The sequence below is a fragment of the Mustela lutreola genome, chromosome 2, assembly GCF_030435805.1.
Source record: "Mustela lutreola isolate mMusLut2 chromosome 2, mMusLut2.pri, whole genome shotgun sequence".
NCBI lineage: Eukaryota > Metazoa > Chordata > Mammalia > Carnivora > Mustelidae > Mustela > Mustela lutreola.
In genome coordinates this window covers 158,755,705-158,773,731 of record NC_081291.1, presented here as the reverse complement: position 1 = coordinate 158,773,731, position 18,027 = coordinate 158,755,705, and the positions used below count along the sequence as shown (strand labels likewise).

General features: G+C 34.7%; 1 protein-coding gene across 3 annotated transcripts in view; it reads right to left on the bottom strand.

The window, feature by feature from the left end:
* Positions 1–18,027, bottom strand: part of GSK3B (glycogen synthase kinase 3 beta) — a 221,662-nt gene that overhangs the window by 91,935 nt on the left and 111,700 nt on the right. For all 3 annotated transcript variants that reach the window (XM_059163958.1, XM_059163956.1, XM_059163957.1), the window contains exon 4: positions 2,887–2,997. In XM_059163958.1, the coding sequence (XP_059019941.1) occupies positions 2,887–2,997 (111 nt within the window). The remainder of the gene's footprint in view (positions 1–2,886; positions 2,998–18,027) is intronic.

Genomic DNA, 18,027 nt, shown 5'->3' with positions numbered 1-18,027 from the left:
AGGGTGGATCTGACGACCTGAACTTGAAAACAAGAGCTGGATGCTCACCCAGGTAGGGCACCCAAGCGTCCTCCAGCTTATAAATAAAGAATGAATAATAACTTAAGAACATGCATATTTTGTAATCCTTTATAAATGAACAGATTTAGGCAATGATCAATGGTTACAAGCATCACAAAAAGATATTGTGTTCTTAAGGAAACCGCTCAATAATACATATGCAGTAGTCTTGAATCTTATAAAAATATATCTAATCACCAATTTGCAGGAAATATAGAAGGCAGAGCAACATATTAACACTACAGTAACCCAATCAGCAAAACTCAGACCATGAAACTGCACATCAACTGACCCAGTTTGTTTAATACCAAAGTGTAAGAGAGAATGGTCTATAAGTTAAAAGAAAAATTAGACACATATATCAGCCAATTATAAAATACGCACCTTACCCAATTCTAAGAAACTTAAAATCACACACACACACACACACACACAGGCAATAAAAATAGTAGATATCTAAAGGTGTTAGTGATTAACTATTTATTTGTATAGGTAAAGACAATGATATTGTAACTAAGCTTTTAAAAAGAAAGACCCTATCATTTACACATATATACTGAAATAGTTACAGATGAAAATAACAGCATCTGTGACTTGCTTCAAAATAAAGGAAGTGGGGAGTAGAGGGTGGTATAGGTGAAATAAAAGTGGCCATGAACTGATCATTGTTCAAATAGTATAATGGGTACATGGGGGTTCATTATTCCATTTTCTCCTTTATTTCTATTTGAAATCTTCAATAATAAAAACATATATTTAGAGTGACCAAAGACAAGATCCTGAAACGAGTAAAATTTCTGTAGACAGATATAGGAAAAGAAAATCACTTGGCACATTTTATGTTAAATGGTGAGAGAACAGGTATTGGCTTAGCTTTGGAGCAATATAGATATGCTAGGAGGGAAGTGAACTCGAAGAGTAGATTCAACAGAGGTATTACTACCCCTCTCTCGGGAATTTTGCCAATTCAAAAGAATATGACCTATCTAACTACTTTAGTAACACTATGTATTTTTTGTTTTATAGTTATTTGTGTAATTGTTTTTCTTCTTATTAGAGAAGGAATAAAATATTTTATTAAGCTTCACACTGTTCTGCAATCATTTAGCATTTATTTGCTGAATTAGAGTTGAAATAAAAAACTCGTCTAACTACTGTGTACATCTTATTAAATGTCCACATGTTGTTTTTTTAAATCTAGTGTTAAGATTTTCTATTACTTTTATTTTACAGTCCCAAAAGTGCTTCCTCATATGTTAAGTTCACCTTACAGACCAACAATGCTTAATTGTGAGCAGTAAAGAAATGAATACAATTTTATCAATATGGAAGCTAAGTAGAGAGTAGATCAGTAACTGCCCAAAAGCACTTAATTTAATAGCAGAGTTGGGTCTCAAAACTAGGTCTTCAGGAACTAAATCTAGGGTTTCTTCTGCTTCATAAATCCATCAACATTCTAAACTGAGATGTTCAAAGATTACCTAGATTTAGGGACTTAAAAGGGGTAGTCTAGTGTGCAGATTATCTTGAATAGGACCCACTATTTTAAAATTAGAATAAAGTACTAAAGTACATTTGTAGTACAAAAACCGTGTCTTTTAGTTCCTCCTATTATCAACTTAACCACCAACTTCAACCAAGTTTGACAAGTCCAAATAAAATTATACTGGAAGCAGATTTTTAAATTCCTAGCACTGAATTCAACAGGAATACTGACTCCTTGTCATAATTATCTAGCTACCAAATTCCTGCTTTGGTACCCATTTTATCACTATAAAGTTTAAAATTGTAACTATTAAGCAAAATTCAGTACTCAATCTTAAGACATTCAGAGTCAATTTTATTTTCTAGAGTCACTCCTATAAAGGATAAAATGCAAAAAATTGTATTTAGATAGCTAGACTTTGAAATTTAACATCTAGTTAATTTTCACAATGTCATAGTTAAAAAATAATAATCTGTGTGTCAACCATACTTCAATAAAATTTTTTTAAAGATCTGAACAATCTAATAACAATAATAATGACAATAATGTTTCTAATCAGTGATCAAAACTTTAATCAGAATTATGCTGGATAAATTCCTAGCAACTCTTGAGTTCTTTCACAGAAGCTGACATTAGGTACTAAAAATTAAGTAACACCTTCAGAGAGTCTGTACATATTTAAAATTATAGGAAATTTAAACTTTAGCTACAGTTAAGCTGAATCTATAAATGGCAACATAATGTTTAATCTGATCATATATATACACTTTATAATTTTATATGATATGCCTGCTCCTTTTTCAGTCTATGCCATAATAAGGGTATCCGAAATTAAATAAACAGGTGTTATGGCCAGCAAAATTGAAATCCACAAATGTCTGTGAAAAAATTCACTTGTCAGAAATATGACAAGAGGGGCGCCTGGGTGGCTCAGTGGATTAAGCTGCTGCCTTCGGCTCAGGTCATGATCTCAGGGTCCTGGGATCGAGCCCCGCATCGGGCTTTCTGCTCAGCGGGGAGCCTGCTTCCCCCTCTGTCTCTGCTTGCCTCTCTGCCTACTTGTGATCTCTCTCTCTGTCAAATAAAATAAATAAAATTTAAAAAAAAAAAAAAAAAGAAATATGACAAGATATTTTTAATATGAGTGTCATCAAAGTTTAAAAGGTGAAGGTTTCACACTTTAAAATTATATAAGAATTCAATGAAGATCTAGCAATACCTACTTTGCAGCTTCCCCCACTTGGCATTATATACAATAATACAGTTCAAACATAGCCAGCACTTTCCTTGGCTCATATTAAGTACTTTTTAAAATGGGAAATTGCTCCATTTTTACATACCTTGACATAGATCACAGGGAGCGTCTGTTTGGCTCGACTATAGTGTCTGGCAACTCTGTATACTGTTTCCGGAACATAGTCCAGCACCAGATTAAGATAGACTTCATCCTTCTGAAAGAGTTCATTAAAAACAGAAAAAACAAAATTAGAAACTAGTATTTTATATACTCAGAGCAAAATCTCTATACATTTACTCAGATTTTTTTACTTTTAATTATTCACACTTTTAAGATTCATGCATTCAATTCTAATTATACAAAAGTAATTCAGAATACAGTCATAACAGTAAAAACAAGTCTACTGTACCTTTTTACTAACAATTTCATGGTAAAAAATAATAGCCATTTCAATACTGCTAAGATTTTTAATTATATTTAAACTATTATTTTGTAGTAAGATTTTAGAGGATATCACTTGTCACAAAATTTCCTATTTTCTAGTTTGAGAATCAGTGCCCTTTTATCCTATCAGGAAGCTGTCATGGTAGTAGAGTGAGTGCTAAATTAGCAGCAAAGATTTCCAGCTTTTGCTCGGCTACTAACTAATGTATACTAACTAATGCAACACTTAATCTCTCTAGGCTTCAGTTCCTTCAACTAAAATATGAAAAATTGGACTAGATGTTCTTCACAATTTCTCTACAACCTCTACAAAGAAGATTCTATGGTTATCTGATAGTCTATAATTAGTAAAATAATCACTTGTCTTATACAAGTAACTGAAATAAAAAGTAATTTATAAGGCAGCAAGTTACCATACTCACAAGTGTACACTGCAGGTCCTATCTTTAAACATCCTTTCTCAGCAGCCTAAAGACACCAATCCAAGATCAGTAGATAGAAAGAAAGGAATTCCAACTAAGTACCAAGCAGGAAAGAGGAACAGAGTGCTACCTCTACTCTGTTCATGTGAACAATATCAGATGGGTGAAATGAAGCAGAAAACAAAGTTGAGAATCACTGTGTTCAAATCTAGAAATGGCTGCTGAAGGGGAAAATCTGTAGATAAACAAATTTTCACAATCTGAAATCAATGTTACCTACCAAAACGAAGTAAAGAATTTCAGTTTTCAGCATTTACTGAGCATTTTCTACATGTCAGTAGCCACTGTAGAGGAAGTAAAGGTGGAGGCATAAAAGAGACAACATTTAAATGGAGTATGAAAGGAGCATTTAAGGCGTAGAAAAACTATGAAGGCATAGGAAAACAAGATGTGGGGTCAATGAAAAACAGCAGAGCTCAGGAAACAGTTTAGTGAGACAACGTGCCATCAACTCTACTACCTTTTCATTATCCCTCACTCTTCCACGTTCTCCTCTCTTCTCTCCATATCCAGCTTACATCACAAGGTCTACTATTACCCTCATTCTCTAACACGCGGTCAGTAAACAACAGCAAAGGCCTGCTGCCTATTTTTATAAATAAAGTTTTATAGGAACATAGCAATGTTCATTCATATAAGTATTTTCTATAGCTGCTCTGGGGCAGAGCTGAGTATATAACTGAGACTATAGCCTGCAAAACCAAAAATATTTACTATCTGGCCCTTTATGAAAAAGTGTGCCAAGTCTGCTCTAATATATATCCTTTTCTTACACCAGACCTGTTTGATAAACCACAAACCTGGTTAAATCCAGCTACCCATTCATTCCATGCCTGCACCCAAACTGCTGAACATGGCTACAAAGAGATCTAAAACTGTGCTGCTTGGTTTCACAGTAAATTCATCATCAAGAAATTCAATTGGCCCAGCAATTACATATTTGCCTAGTCCTTTCACTTTTCCCAAATACTTGATTTCTTCTTTCAGTCTGACCTCCAATACCTGTCTTCCCATCCTCACCCTCAGCTGATGACCTGGCCTGCACCATTACATGTGCCCACCTACAGCATCCAACCCCATATGCTCCTATTTCCTTTCTCTAACTAGTGATAAAGTGACTAATATCCTTGTAAAGGCAAACCCTCTACATGTAAAAAATGGTACTATTCTGTTCTTCCTATGAAGAACTTCCTACATCTCCTATGAAGAACTTCCTACACTTCCAATATACTTGACCTTGCTAAGGCTAAAAACGTTAGAATCATCATTAGTTCCCCCACTCTCCTCCTTCTCCTACACATATACACACACGAAAGAAAGTATTAATGGTACTATCTTTAAAATTTATTCATGATCCAACCATTTCTTATCATCTTCATTGCTATAATCCTAGTCTGAACTACTATCACCTCTCATCTGGATTATGGCAGTATCCTCCCAAATGGTCTTTCTGCTTTCACCTTTCCCCTTTGGTCTAATCTCAACAAAACAGAAGTTAAATGGTAGCTCTTCTACTACACCTCATTAAGATTTATTCTTATAAAGTGGTCTACAAGGTCCTCCACACATACTTCCTTATTTCCATCCTCTACTGCTGCCCTGCTGCTTGTTCATCTCTACTGACAATAACTTCCTGCTGTTTCCTGAACACATTTGGCAGGATTTCATATTCAGGGCTTCTATACTGATCACCCCTTAAGCCTGGAATGTTCTCCTCCTTAGATATACACATTGCTCTTGTCTCAATTCCTTTAAATCCTGCTAAAATGTTACTGTTTTAGAGTAGCTTTCCCTAATTGGGCTTTCACCAATTTCTCCATCCCATATTCTTACCTGCCCTGCCTACTTTATTTTTCCCCATGATACTTATCATTTTCTAACCACATAGTTTACTTTATATTGTCTCCTCCCCCCCCCACCTAGACTAAGCTCAATGAGTGATAAGATTTTTGTCCGTTTTGTTCATCATTCTTCTCCACCTAGAATACTGCCTAGCACATAGTTGGTACTCAATAAATATCTGCTGAATGAATTAAGCACAAAAGCAATGAATACTATTTAAAAATTAGGATGGCAGTCATACACATCTGCTTTAACTCAAACAGCACTGTGAAAAGCAGGTATGGAGGTTGGGGGGAAGAGGGAAGTTGAGAGTGAAAGCAGTGTGAGCTTCTAGAAACGTCCTACAGGTATCCAAGACCTAGACTAGCGTTTAGACAATAAGGACTGAAAGAAAATGGAGGTTAGGAGAGGCAGGTATATTGGCTACCTAAACATGAGAGTAATAGAGAACCTCCTGAAGCAAAGAAATTGGGATTAATTAAACAGTTTCTAAACCTGGGCGACTAGGCAGGTAATGGAACAAGGAAAGCGTAAAGAGGAAAAAAAGATGTGAAGGAAAAGTTTTAACTTTGATTTAATGGAGGATCTCAGATTTCAGAACATTTTAGGTGGATATGTTCCACAGATAGCTAGAAATGCAGATCAAGTCAAAACTCAAAAAAAGAGAATGGAGTATGTCTAGAGATTTAGACAGTAGCTAAAACTATGAGCACAGCCTCACTCAACTAAGAAGTAGGGGTACAATAAGAGAGTGAGAAGAGACTCAAAGTGTAATCCTAGAAAACATTAACCTCAAGGAAATTACATTAGGGGACAACTTTGTAAAGACTAAGAAACAGAACTAAGAGGCATTAAAAAGCAAAGAAATTTCAATAATGATGAGATGTGGAACAGCAAGGTGTTTCACTGGCAGGAGAGATAAGGACTGAAAGGTTGTTAGTATCATGGTTCAGTGATGGTCCTGGAAAGAGCAGTTTCAGACCATGGTGCCAGAAGCAACCAACACTAAGATCAAGAGTAAGCAGATGGTAGGTAAGGAAGAGAATGCAACTAATTTAGTTTGTTCTTACAAAATCCACTGTGGTGAAAGTAAAAAGCAAGCCCGGAGCTGATAACTTGAGGAGAGGCAAAATAGAAAGAGGTTGTAAAGAAATTGTTGATGTGCTTTTCATTTGTATTTTTTAAATGGCTAAATGATAACCCAAATTTATTGTAGGCTGAGTGGATAAGAATAAAAGGATGGAATAAAGTGATAAGAAAGGAAAGAAAAGGGATAACTGATAAAACAATGTTCTAGAACATCATGAGAAATGAGAAACGAGAACACAGAGTACCATTCAGTGCAATTAAAAGGCAAAGTTAGCATTAGTCAAACAAAACATGGAAGGCCAAACTCTGATAGCACAAGTTCTGTGACCACAAGGAAGTTACTTAACTTCTTTCTGACTCAGTTTCCTATAAAACCACACTAACAATGGCATCTACTTTAAGACTATCTTGAGATTATAATAATCTACAAAAAGCTCTTTAAGCGCATTACCTGGCAAATTATAGATTTAAATGTTCACTATTGTCATGTTTAGGAGGACATGATACCACATTTTTCTTCCTATATATCTAAAATAAATGATTAGGTTAGAAAGAATTCTAAGTTAAGTAAGTGTATGTCTGATAACCCTCCTTCTTGTAAAATAAGAAATAAGGTCATATGTAGAACTAAAGGCAGCAAAAGCAAGAGAAGAACATTTGAGAGATCAAGATTTAGACAAGAAGTTCTAAGTGAAGATGAGGTCTACTAAAAGGAATACATAAATAGAATACCAAACTAGTACCACAAGAATATGTAGAGAATTGAAGGAATGGTGAGTCTTGGGTTTCAGAAAGATCATTAACACAGATGTTGAAAATCAAGAAACGTGATTTTAATAAATCATTTGACAAAGTTAATCATGATATATTTATGAATAACCTGAGGATATATATAGCACTGTATTATATATAATTTAATTCATTTGCTAAACAATGACACCAAAAGCAAAGAATAAAAATATGAAAACATAAATGTCAAATTCAAGGAAGGTTTCTAGATGTAGGACTACAAGCTCTGTCCTTTTCTTGTCCCAATCAGTATTTTCATAAATGATTTAATATATTAGAGGTTGCAAAAGCAAACACCTTCAATGAATGGCTAAGCAACAGAATGTAAATGTGTGAAGCCAAAATGTGTAATGCAGTAAGGGGTAGTGGTTGATAAATCAGATAGACAATATAAAACATAACTAGAAGCATCCTAATTCACAGAAATACTAACAGAATGTGCTAGCCAAATAAAACACACCAGGGGATGAATCTGGCAGTCAGTTTATAATTTTTGACTTTCACATCACCACCAAAGATCGACACAAATCTACGAATGGCTTAAAATGGAAGACCAAATAAGAATTTAAAGACCTCTAATAGTCTGGAAAGCTAAGCTAAACCTACAATATAATACAAAACCCTGTGATTAAATTCAAAGTACCAATTTATTATGTAGAGTGACAGGTAGACTTGACAGTAACTCAGCTGGAAAATAAATGAGAGGTATAACTGAAGAGACTCAAAAGGCAATCAACATTGAGACACGCTTAATGAAAAAATGCAATGTTAGGTTACAGATAAAGTACTATGTTCAGATCAGTAAAGATAATTCTACTCTTCTTTTGCACAGTTAAGGCTTCATGTGATGTACTGATGATACCCATTTTTAGGCAATGTATTTTATTCATAACATTAACAAAGCAGAATACATCAGAGGAAGGTCAAAGAAACCAGGTCTGCTATAGGTTGAATGTTCTAAAATACTATCCTATGAGAAATATGGGGGCTTAAATTATACTTAGACTACCACTTTGCAGAGTAACATAAATCTCTGCTCATAGATACTTTGTTGTAGTTTTTTTAAAAGATTTTATTTATTTATTTGACAGACAGAGATCACAAGTAGGCAGCGAGGCAGGCAAAGAGAGAGGAGGAAGCAGGCTCCCTGCTGTGTAGAGAGCCCGATGCAGGGCTCGATCCCAGGACCCTGGGATCAGGACCTGAGCGGAAGGTAAAGGCTTTAACCCACTGAGCCACCCAGGCGCCCCTAGATACTTTGTCTATTCACTCCATTTATCACCAAAAATTTCCAATTTCTTTAGAACCACAGAGGAAGTCTGTCCATTTTGTAAGTATAGTATAAATGACCATATGCATTTAAAAGCCATCACTTTGGGGACACCTGGGTGGCTCAGTCAGTTAAATGCCTGCCTTAGGCTCAGATCATGATCTCAGGGTCCTGAGATTGAGCTCCACATTGGGCTCTGCCCTCAGCAGGGATTCGACTTCTCTCTTTCCCTCATTCATGCTCTCTCTCTCTGAAATAAATAAATAAAATCTTTGGGGGGGGGAAAAAAAGGAAATTTCCAAAAAACTACATGATATCCAATTTAGGAAGTACTTCTCTCAGTGGTTCAGTTATTCCTAGTTATCACTTCTATTAATAAACTACTCCCTAACTGCTCATAACCACTCCTCTATGAACTTCACTCTAAAGTCATTCATTCAGGAAGAAATTTAAATGACAAAATTTCGATCACACCTAATGACAACTAAACAAGAACTGGGAAAAGTCCATCCTACATTTGGAAAACAGATAGTACTATGATGTTCTTATCCTCAGATGATTTTTGAAGTCAAGGAAACAAAATTACTGGAGGCTGCAGTTCTAAGTAGAATCATGCTATGATTCTAAAAATTTGGTGGGATGTGAAGTGACATATAATGGAACCCAATAATAAGACATTCAACCAAGTATCATGATAGCCCAGGATTCTCCGCAGAATTGAGTTAGGGAACTTGGACTAACAAAAAACTCCAACAAACAAAAAACAAAAAAAACTTGAAAATGGATCTGTTTTCTCCAATGTTGTGTGCCAGGTTGGCTAGAGATGGGAATAACACTGACAAAGTGGGTGTGGTTGAAAGAAAGAGAAATATTCTTTTGCTTAAGAGAAGTGGGGTGGGAAAGGAGGATAAACACTTGGAATACAACAAGATTATGGTAAGCTTTATCCTCATCTAACACCATTAACACAAAGTAAACACCAAACTATCAAGTTTAAAAAACAAAACAAAACAAAAAAACAACAACCAAAAAACCCCATAAATCTACCAGAAGAAATCATGAATGTGTTTATAATCCTGGAGGACAAAATATCTATTATAAGATATTAAGAAAAATGATGCCAAGTTAGATCACACAAAAATGTAAAACTTTTACACTAGTTTCTGAAAAAATAACAAAAAAACCAGAACCGAATTATTAAAAGACAGCATTTTGGTCTTCCAAAAAGTATTAGAATTAACGAATTCAGTAAAGTTGCAGGGCTATAAGATTAATATGCAGAAATGTTGCATTTCTATATGTTAATGATGAAGTAGCAGAAAGAGAAATTAAGAAAACAAACCCATTTATACTTGTATCAAAAAGAGTAAGATACCTAGGAATAAATTTAACCAAGGAGGTAAAAGACATGTACTCTGGAGGTAAAAGACATCCTTTTACCAAGGAGGTAAAAGACATAAAACATTGATAAAAGAAATTAAAGATGACACAAACAAATGGAAAGACAGACCATGCTCAGGGACCGGAAGAATGAATATTGTTAAAATGTCTATGCTACTCAAAGCAATTCACAGATTCACTGCAATTTCTATCAAAGCACCAACAGTATTTTTTTCACAGAACTAAAAGAAATAATAATCCTAACATTTTTATGGAACCACAAAATATCCCAAATAGCCAAAGCAATTTTGATAAAGAAGAACAAAGCTGAAGGTATCAGAATCCCAGATTTCAAACTGTACTACAAAGCTATAATAAAACAGTAGGATACTGATATAAAAATAAACACATAAATCAATGGTTTAAAAAAACGGAGCCCAGAAATAAACCTACCCTTACATGGTCAATTAATCTATGATGAAGGAAGTAAGAATATACAATGGGGAAAAAATTCTCTTCAATAAATGGTGCTGGGAAACATGGACATGGAAAAGAATGAAACCAAACCACTGTCTTACATAAACCACCAAATTCCTAAAAGAAAACATAGGCAATACATTCTTGAACATCAGCCTGAGCAAAATTTTTCTGGATCCATCTCCCCAGGCAAGGGAAACAATAACAAAAATAAACAACTGGACTAGAAAACCATCAACAAAATGAAAAGACAGTGAATGGAAGAAGATACTTTCAAATGATCTGAGAAGGGGTTAATATCCCAAATATATAAAGAACTCATACAATGTAACACCAAAAAACCCCAAATAATCCAATTAAAAATACGCAAAAGACCTGAACATTTTTCCAAAGAAGATATACAGATGGCCTACAGGCACAGGAAAAGATGCTCAACATCACTAACCATCAGGGAAATGCAAATCAATACCACAATGAGGTATCACCTCACATCAACAGTATCAAAAAGACAAGAAATAACAAGTGTTGGCAAGGATGTGGAGAAAAGAGAATCCTCATGCACTGCTGGTGAGAATGTAAACTGGTGCAACCACTGTGGAAAACAGTAGGGAGATTCCTCAAAAAATTAAAACTAGAATGGCCATAAAATCCGGCAACTCCATTTCTGGGTATTTACTTGAAGAAAATCAAAACACAAATCTGAAAAGATATATGTACCCCTCTGTTTATTGCAGCAGTATTTACCGCAGCCAGGATATGGAAGCAACCTAAGTGTCTATCAGTAGATGAATGGATAAAGAAGATGTGGTATATATATACAATGGAATATTTCTCAGTCTTAAAAAAAAGGAATGAAATCTTGCCATTCATGACAACATGGAAAATATTAAGCAAAGTGAATAAGTCAGACTGAGAAAGACAAATACTGTATGATTTCACTTAATTAAAAATCAAAAGAAATGAACAAACAAAACAGAAACAGACTCATAAAGAGAGACAAACTGATGGTTGCCAGAGAGGAGGGAAATGGGGGGACAGGTGAAATAGATGAAGGGGAAGAGGATGTACAAACTTCAGCTTTAGAATAGCTTACAGTACTGTTATAACTCTGTGTGGTGACAGGTGTAGTGAGCATGTTATGATGGATGTAACTGTCGAGTCACTAAATTGTACAATAAAACTAATATAACATTTTATGTCAACTATAATTTAAAAAATTTGACAATTTAGCAAAAATATTTCTGCTTACATATGACAAAGGACTAATTTTTGTTTAAGATACAAACAGCTCATTAATTATGATCTAAGTCAATAATAAAAAACTAACATTCCAATAGAAAAAAACTGCAAAGGGACATAAACAAATGGCCAATAATGGTCCTACCAATGGGGAATAAGAATTAAGATATGCAACCCCATTCATAATTAAAGATACATAATAAAAATAACAATGAGCCACCACTGTTCACCTATCAAATTAGAAAAGAAAATTCAATCTAAGAAAACTAGGGTTTGGAACAGGTTTGCATCAACACACACTTTTGGGTAAAACCCAAACTCTTAGAACCTTTTGGGAAATCAATGGGCTAATAATCTATTCATCCCAAAGCTAAGACATACAGACATCCAACTCAACTCAGCAATGCCATCTCAAGGAATCATGTATATGACAATGTATGTCTGTTTATATGCATACACAAAGACTACTGAATTTGTGGGGAGCAAGAAATTTAAAATAATCTACCTTCTTAGGTACGGGCTGTGTACAGTGACTTCCTTTCAGAGGATAGAGCATGGAAAGGGAGTTTGGTAGGGGAAGTAACTTTACAGTGGAGAAAAATGAAAAATATTAGGTCAGCCAGGTGATTTAAGGTTAGTAACAACAGCTACAGTTGTGCTGATACTATGTCCCCTTGATACGATGTGATGAAATGGCACTGTGGACTTTTTCAAAATAACCAGTTTATTATGAGATAAATATTAAACAAACCCCGGTAGTGAGGCAGCCTATCAGTACTCCTCAAAACTGTCAAGGTCAGCAAAAACAAGGAAGCCTGAGAAATTGCCAGTCAAGAGGAGCCTAACAGACATAGTAACTAAATGTAATGTGGTAGCCTAACTGGGATGATGGAAGAAAAAAATGACATTAGATAAAAACTAAGGAAATCTAAATAAACTATGGAATTTATTAGTAGTAATGTAACAATACTGACTTATTAACTGTAATAAACATAACCTTACTTACATATTAACAGTAGGATAAAATTGGGTGCAGTATCTATGCATATAGACATAAAATGCTGTATTATAATATTTTGGGGAAAAGAGGGGCAACATGGTCCAAAATAATATTATTACAATAATGTAATAATATTAATTAACAATAATTAATAATATTAAATATAATAATTAATATTATTACATTTACATGGGATATATGTGCTCATATATGCATACAGAAATTTACCTCTAAGGAGAGGGATTTGAGGATTTAATGATCAGGGTAAAGAAGACTTTATTTTTATCTACTGTCCTGTATTATTTCAATTTTTATACAATATGCATTATAATAATATTTTAGTAATACTAAAATAACATAAAAACAAGGTGGTAACTGATATTCAGAATAAAGTCCTAGATTCCTAGATTCACATCTTTAAGCAAACAACAGTTATCAAACTTGGTGTTATAACATTTATAAGTCATGAAGAGGTCTTGATAAAAGAATTTTGCATTACCTATGTATTCATTCTCTAGGTCATACTCTCACTGAACATGTCAGCATTTCATCAGCAAAATGTTCATACAGAATGAATATACACAACTTTAAATAATAATTCAACAATTTTAAATAAGAAACAAATGAGTTATTTAGGAAATCTCTCTATTTCAGTAAATAAAATTCTCTGCTGTCAGCTATTTTCAGAAAGGAAGGTGAAAGAGAGAAGGAAAGGAATGAAGGAGAATTGTATTTTGTATACTAGACCACATATACACTTAGCTATAACTTTGCACAGCATTTTTATATGTATACCATCTCTGTACTTGAGATTTCATTTAATTAAAAAAATAACAACAAATAATCCTGTTCATTTAGGGGAGCTGACCTTGATCTAAACAATCACTTAAGAACCCACTTCCAACCCCAGCCTCACCTCCACTACTATCCCCATACTCCTATACTTTATGTATCAGAAATTTCAAAATACTTGTATTTTTTCTATACAGACTATGTTGTCTAACCTCACCAAGTCTTTTAAACATCCTGTACATCTTTTTTTTTTTTTTTTTTTTTTTTTTAGATTTATTTATTTGAGGGAGAGAGAACACAAACTGGGGGGATTGGGGCATGGGAGAAGCAGACTCCCCGCCATGCAGGGAGCCTGAAGAGGGGTTTGATTCTGGGACCCCATTTTGATTTGAGCTGAAGGCAGACCCTTAACCTACTGAGCCACCCAGGTGCCTCTGAATATCCTGCACTTCTAAATTAACACACACCTATTTATTTATCTATCTAAAGAGCTCCTCCTTCAAACCCTGAATAAGTATCACTTCTCCTATGTAATTCCTTTGCTGAATTACTTTTCTTTATAGTACTTCTGTTCATATTCCAAATAATGGTTTCTCCATGTGTCATTCTACAGTATATTTCTTTTCCTGTCCTTTTCAAATTGATTTAGGCAGACGTTATACTTTGTCTTATACCTAAAACACTATATACAGTATCAGTAAACTGAAATGAATTTCAAGAATTCAGAAAGAGTAGATGATTGGAAGAATACAGACTTTATAAATGGAGAGGCTACATTTGAAATTGGCTCCTGTGTTTGGTTACTAACTATTCAACCTTGAGCAAATTCTTTAATTTAAAATTCTAAAATTTAAAACTTATAATAAAATAGTACTATTACCTACCTTGTAGCACCAAGATGACTAAATGAGAAAAGTACATAATGTGCACAGAAAAAAACCACTTATATGTGTAAGATTTAACAAAAAATTTAGTGTTTTTAATCATGATTTAAGACATTATATAGTAATCTCTATAGTAATCAAAAGAATATCTCTAAGAATATGAATCTGATAAACCATATATCATTTATTTGGTGTTTTTTTTTTTTTTTTTTTTTTTTTAAAGATTTTATTTATTTATTTGACAGAGAGAAATCACAAGTAGATGGAGAGGCAGGCAGAGAGAGAGAGAGGGAAGCAGGCTCCCTGCTGAGCAGAGAGCCCGATGCGGGACTCGATCCCAGGACCCTGAGATCATGACCTGAGCCGAAGGCAGCGGCTTAACCCACTGAGCCACCCAGGCGCCCCTTATTTGGTGTTTTTAAGTATCTATTTTAGTATATGTTTTATAATGTATTAGTACAATGGTACAAATTCATTGTGCTTACTTAAAATTTATTTACTGATGGAGTAAACAAAACAAAAGACAAAAGTCTCAGCTATATCTCAGCGTAACAGCTTCACTAAGCTGTTCATAAAATGTAGAAAGTAAGTGGGGAGCAGAGCTTCTGGAATGGCAGAGTAGAGAGCATAGAGGATCTCCTCAGTAGAACAAATATTTAACTGGTAAAATGATTAAAAAACAATCATTTAAAGGATCTGGTAATTTTTTTTAAGGGCATACAGCAAATGAAGAAACAAATCTCGGTGAGAACAGCAAGAGTCTGTGGCATTTTAGTGAAGACCTGCTCCCTTACCCTGATAACCTACTTCCATGTCTGGGAAGCTCTACTCGGTAGGTCTACTGGGTAGCTTCCTCTCCTCTCAGCTCTAGTCTGGGGCTATGGTTTCACCCCAGGAGGGCAGGCTGTGTCCCAAGATGCAAAAGATCTATTCCAGTTGGGCAGGGCCAAGAGGATTGTGTTCCCCTTTCCTCATCCAGTCTCCAAAAGTAATTCAGAAGCTCTACACCAGGCATAGCAGGCTGGGGACCTGAGTCTCACCTTTAACTTGCTCTTAGTGTAGAGCACCCAATGTTGGGAGTGGCAAGGTGTGAAGAACAGGGGCTGTCACTGCGTATCCTCCATTGCCCACTCATAAAGTGGGGGTGTTACTCTGGAAAAAGTGAGTCTTCACACTGAGTTCTAGCACAGTAAAATAGGGATTCTGTCCAGGGAAAGAGAGGCTAGCTCTGCCTACAGAGACCAATTTTTTTCATGACACAGTAGAGAAAATGCCATGCCTATGGGCATTGTCTAAAAACAATGGAGATCCTTGTGGAGGCTGGGTAGGTCCCTGACAGAAGCAAACAGGCAAGGCACCAGAAGTTGAAGAAAAACAAGAAAAGACACAGCCAAAAAGAGCCTACTTGGCAACAGTCATCTCTGGAGGTCATTAAGGATATAAACAGGTACTAGGTTGTGCAGGATGTGGGGGGAGACGTGAAACATTACCCAGGTTGCACACAGATACATCAACACACAGTAAAAGCATTAATGGCACAAGGGATTTACAAGCAACCTCAAATCAAACACTGAACAATAAACTACTCTGACCCAAAAGCAACTTCCAAGAAATAAAATCACATTCATCCCTAAGTCAGAAAGAAAGTAAATGCCCAAGCCTGCACCTTCTCAGAGGCAATCAGGGGGGAAATTCTAAACTACTAGTATCTGGTTTGATCTGTGGCAAATATAGACTCCTTGAACTGAGAAGAGGCACCCAGGTCACTTACACATCCAATGGTAAAGGATAAAAATATAACTAGCTAAGGGAACTCAAAGCACAACCTTGACCAGTAAGTAACTCTAAAAAGATGTCAAATCAAGACTCTTCTCTTAAGAAACTAGAAAATAACGGGCAAAATAAACTCACAGTGAAATGTAGTATGGAAACAATAAAGAGAACATAACAGAAATAAGTGAATTACAGAATAGAAAAGAAATTAACAACAACAACAACAAAAACCAATGAAACCAAAAGTTGATTCATTAAAAAAAAAAAAAAAACTAAAAATTGACAAACCTTTGTAGCACTAGACTGACGAAGGTAAAGAAAAAGACTCAAATGGTGAAAATAAGGAATGAAAAAAGGGACATAACAAATGGTCTTATAGAAATAAAAAAAATTAAGAGAAAAGTATGAAAAACTTTTTGTCAATAAATAAGATAGCTTAGATAAGAAGAACAAAATACCAAAATGGACAAGAGAAAAAATAGAAAATGTAAATATACCTACTGCAAGTAAAGAAACTGAATTAGTAATTTTAAAACTTCCCACAGAAAGTGCCCAGGAACATAAATGGTTTCACTGGAGAAATCTACCAAACTTTCAAAGAAGAATTAATACCAGTTCCTCATAAAAACCTTAAAAAAAATACGTGTGTGTATGTGCGCGCGCATGTGTGTGTATAAAATGATTATACACCATGACCAAATAGGATAAATTTGTTTATCATTTCAGAAACGCCAGTAGGTTTTAGCATTCAAAAAATTAATGTAAATCACTGTAGTAATAGAATAAAGGACAAAAAAAATACGATCATTTCAAAAGATGGAGAGATAAGGAGCATTTGACAAAAGTCACCATTTCATGAAATGCTAAACAAACTAGGAATAAAAGTGATCCCCCTTAAATGACACCTACGAAAAACCCACAGCTAACATCATATTTAAAAAGAAAGACTAGATATTTTTTCCCCTCTAAAATCAAGAACAAAATTAGGATTTCTGCTTTCATCTCTTCTCAACTTTGCCCTGGAGGTTCTAGCTGGGGCGGTGACAAGAAAAAGAAAATAAAAGGCATCCAAGACATTATATTTTGATAAAAAGGTCAGCTCATCAACTAGATTTAACTATTATACATATGTAATGTACCAACAACAAAATTTCAAATATAAAAAGCAAAAACTGACAGAATTGAAGAAATAAACAATTCTACAATAGTTGGAGACTTTAATACACACTTTCGATAATGGACAGCACATCTAGATAAAAAGGCAATAAGGAAATAAAAGATCTGAACATTATAAACCAAAAGGATATCTATCAACCTATCTATCTACCTTTACATCCCAAAAGAGAATACACATTATTCTCAAGTGCACATGGGATGTTATCCAGTATAGGCCATATATTATGCAACAAAACAACAAATCTCAATGAATTTAAAAGGAATGAAATCATATGAAGTATCTTCCCCTACCGTAATAGAATGAAACTAGAAATCAATAACAAAAAGAAAAAAATTACAAATGTGTAGAAAATAAGTATCACTCTAAACAACCAACAGGACAAAGAGAAAATTAAGCAATACCCTCTGGAAAAAGAAACATTAGAATACACTTGCAATACATGAAAACAAAAATCCAACATACCACCCTCTGAGTGCTATCTTCACTGCACTCAGTGGGAAATCTAGCGCTGTAAATGCCTGCATTAAGACAGAAGATTTCAAGTCAATAACCTAACTTCACATCCTGAAGAACTCTAAAAGAATAGGAAACTAAACCTAAAGCTAG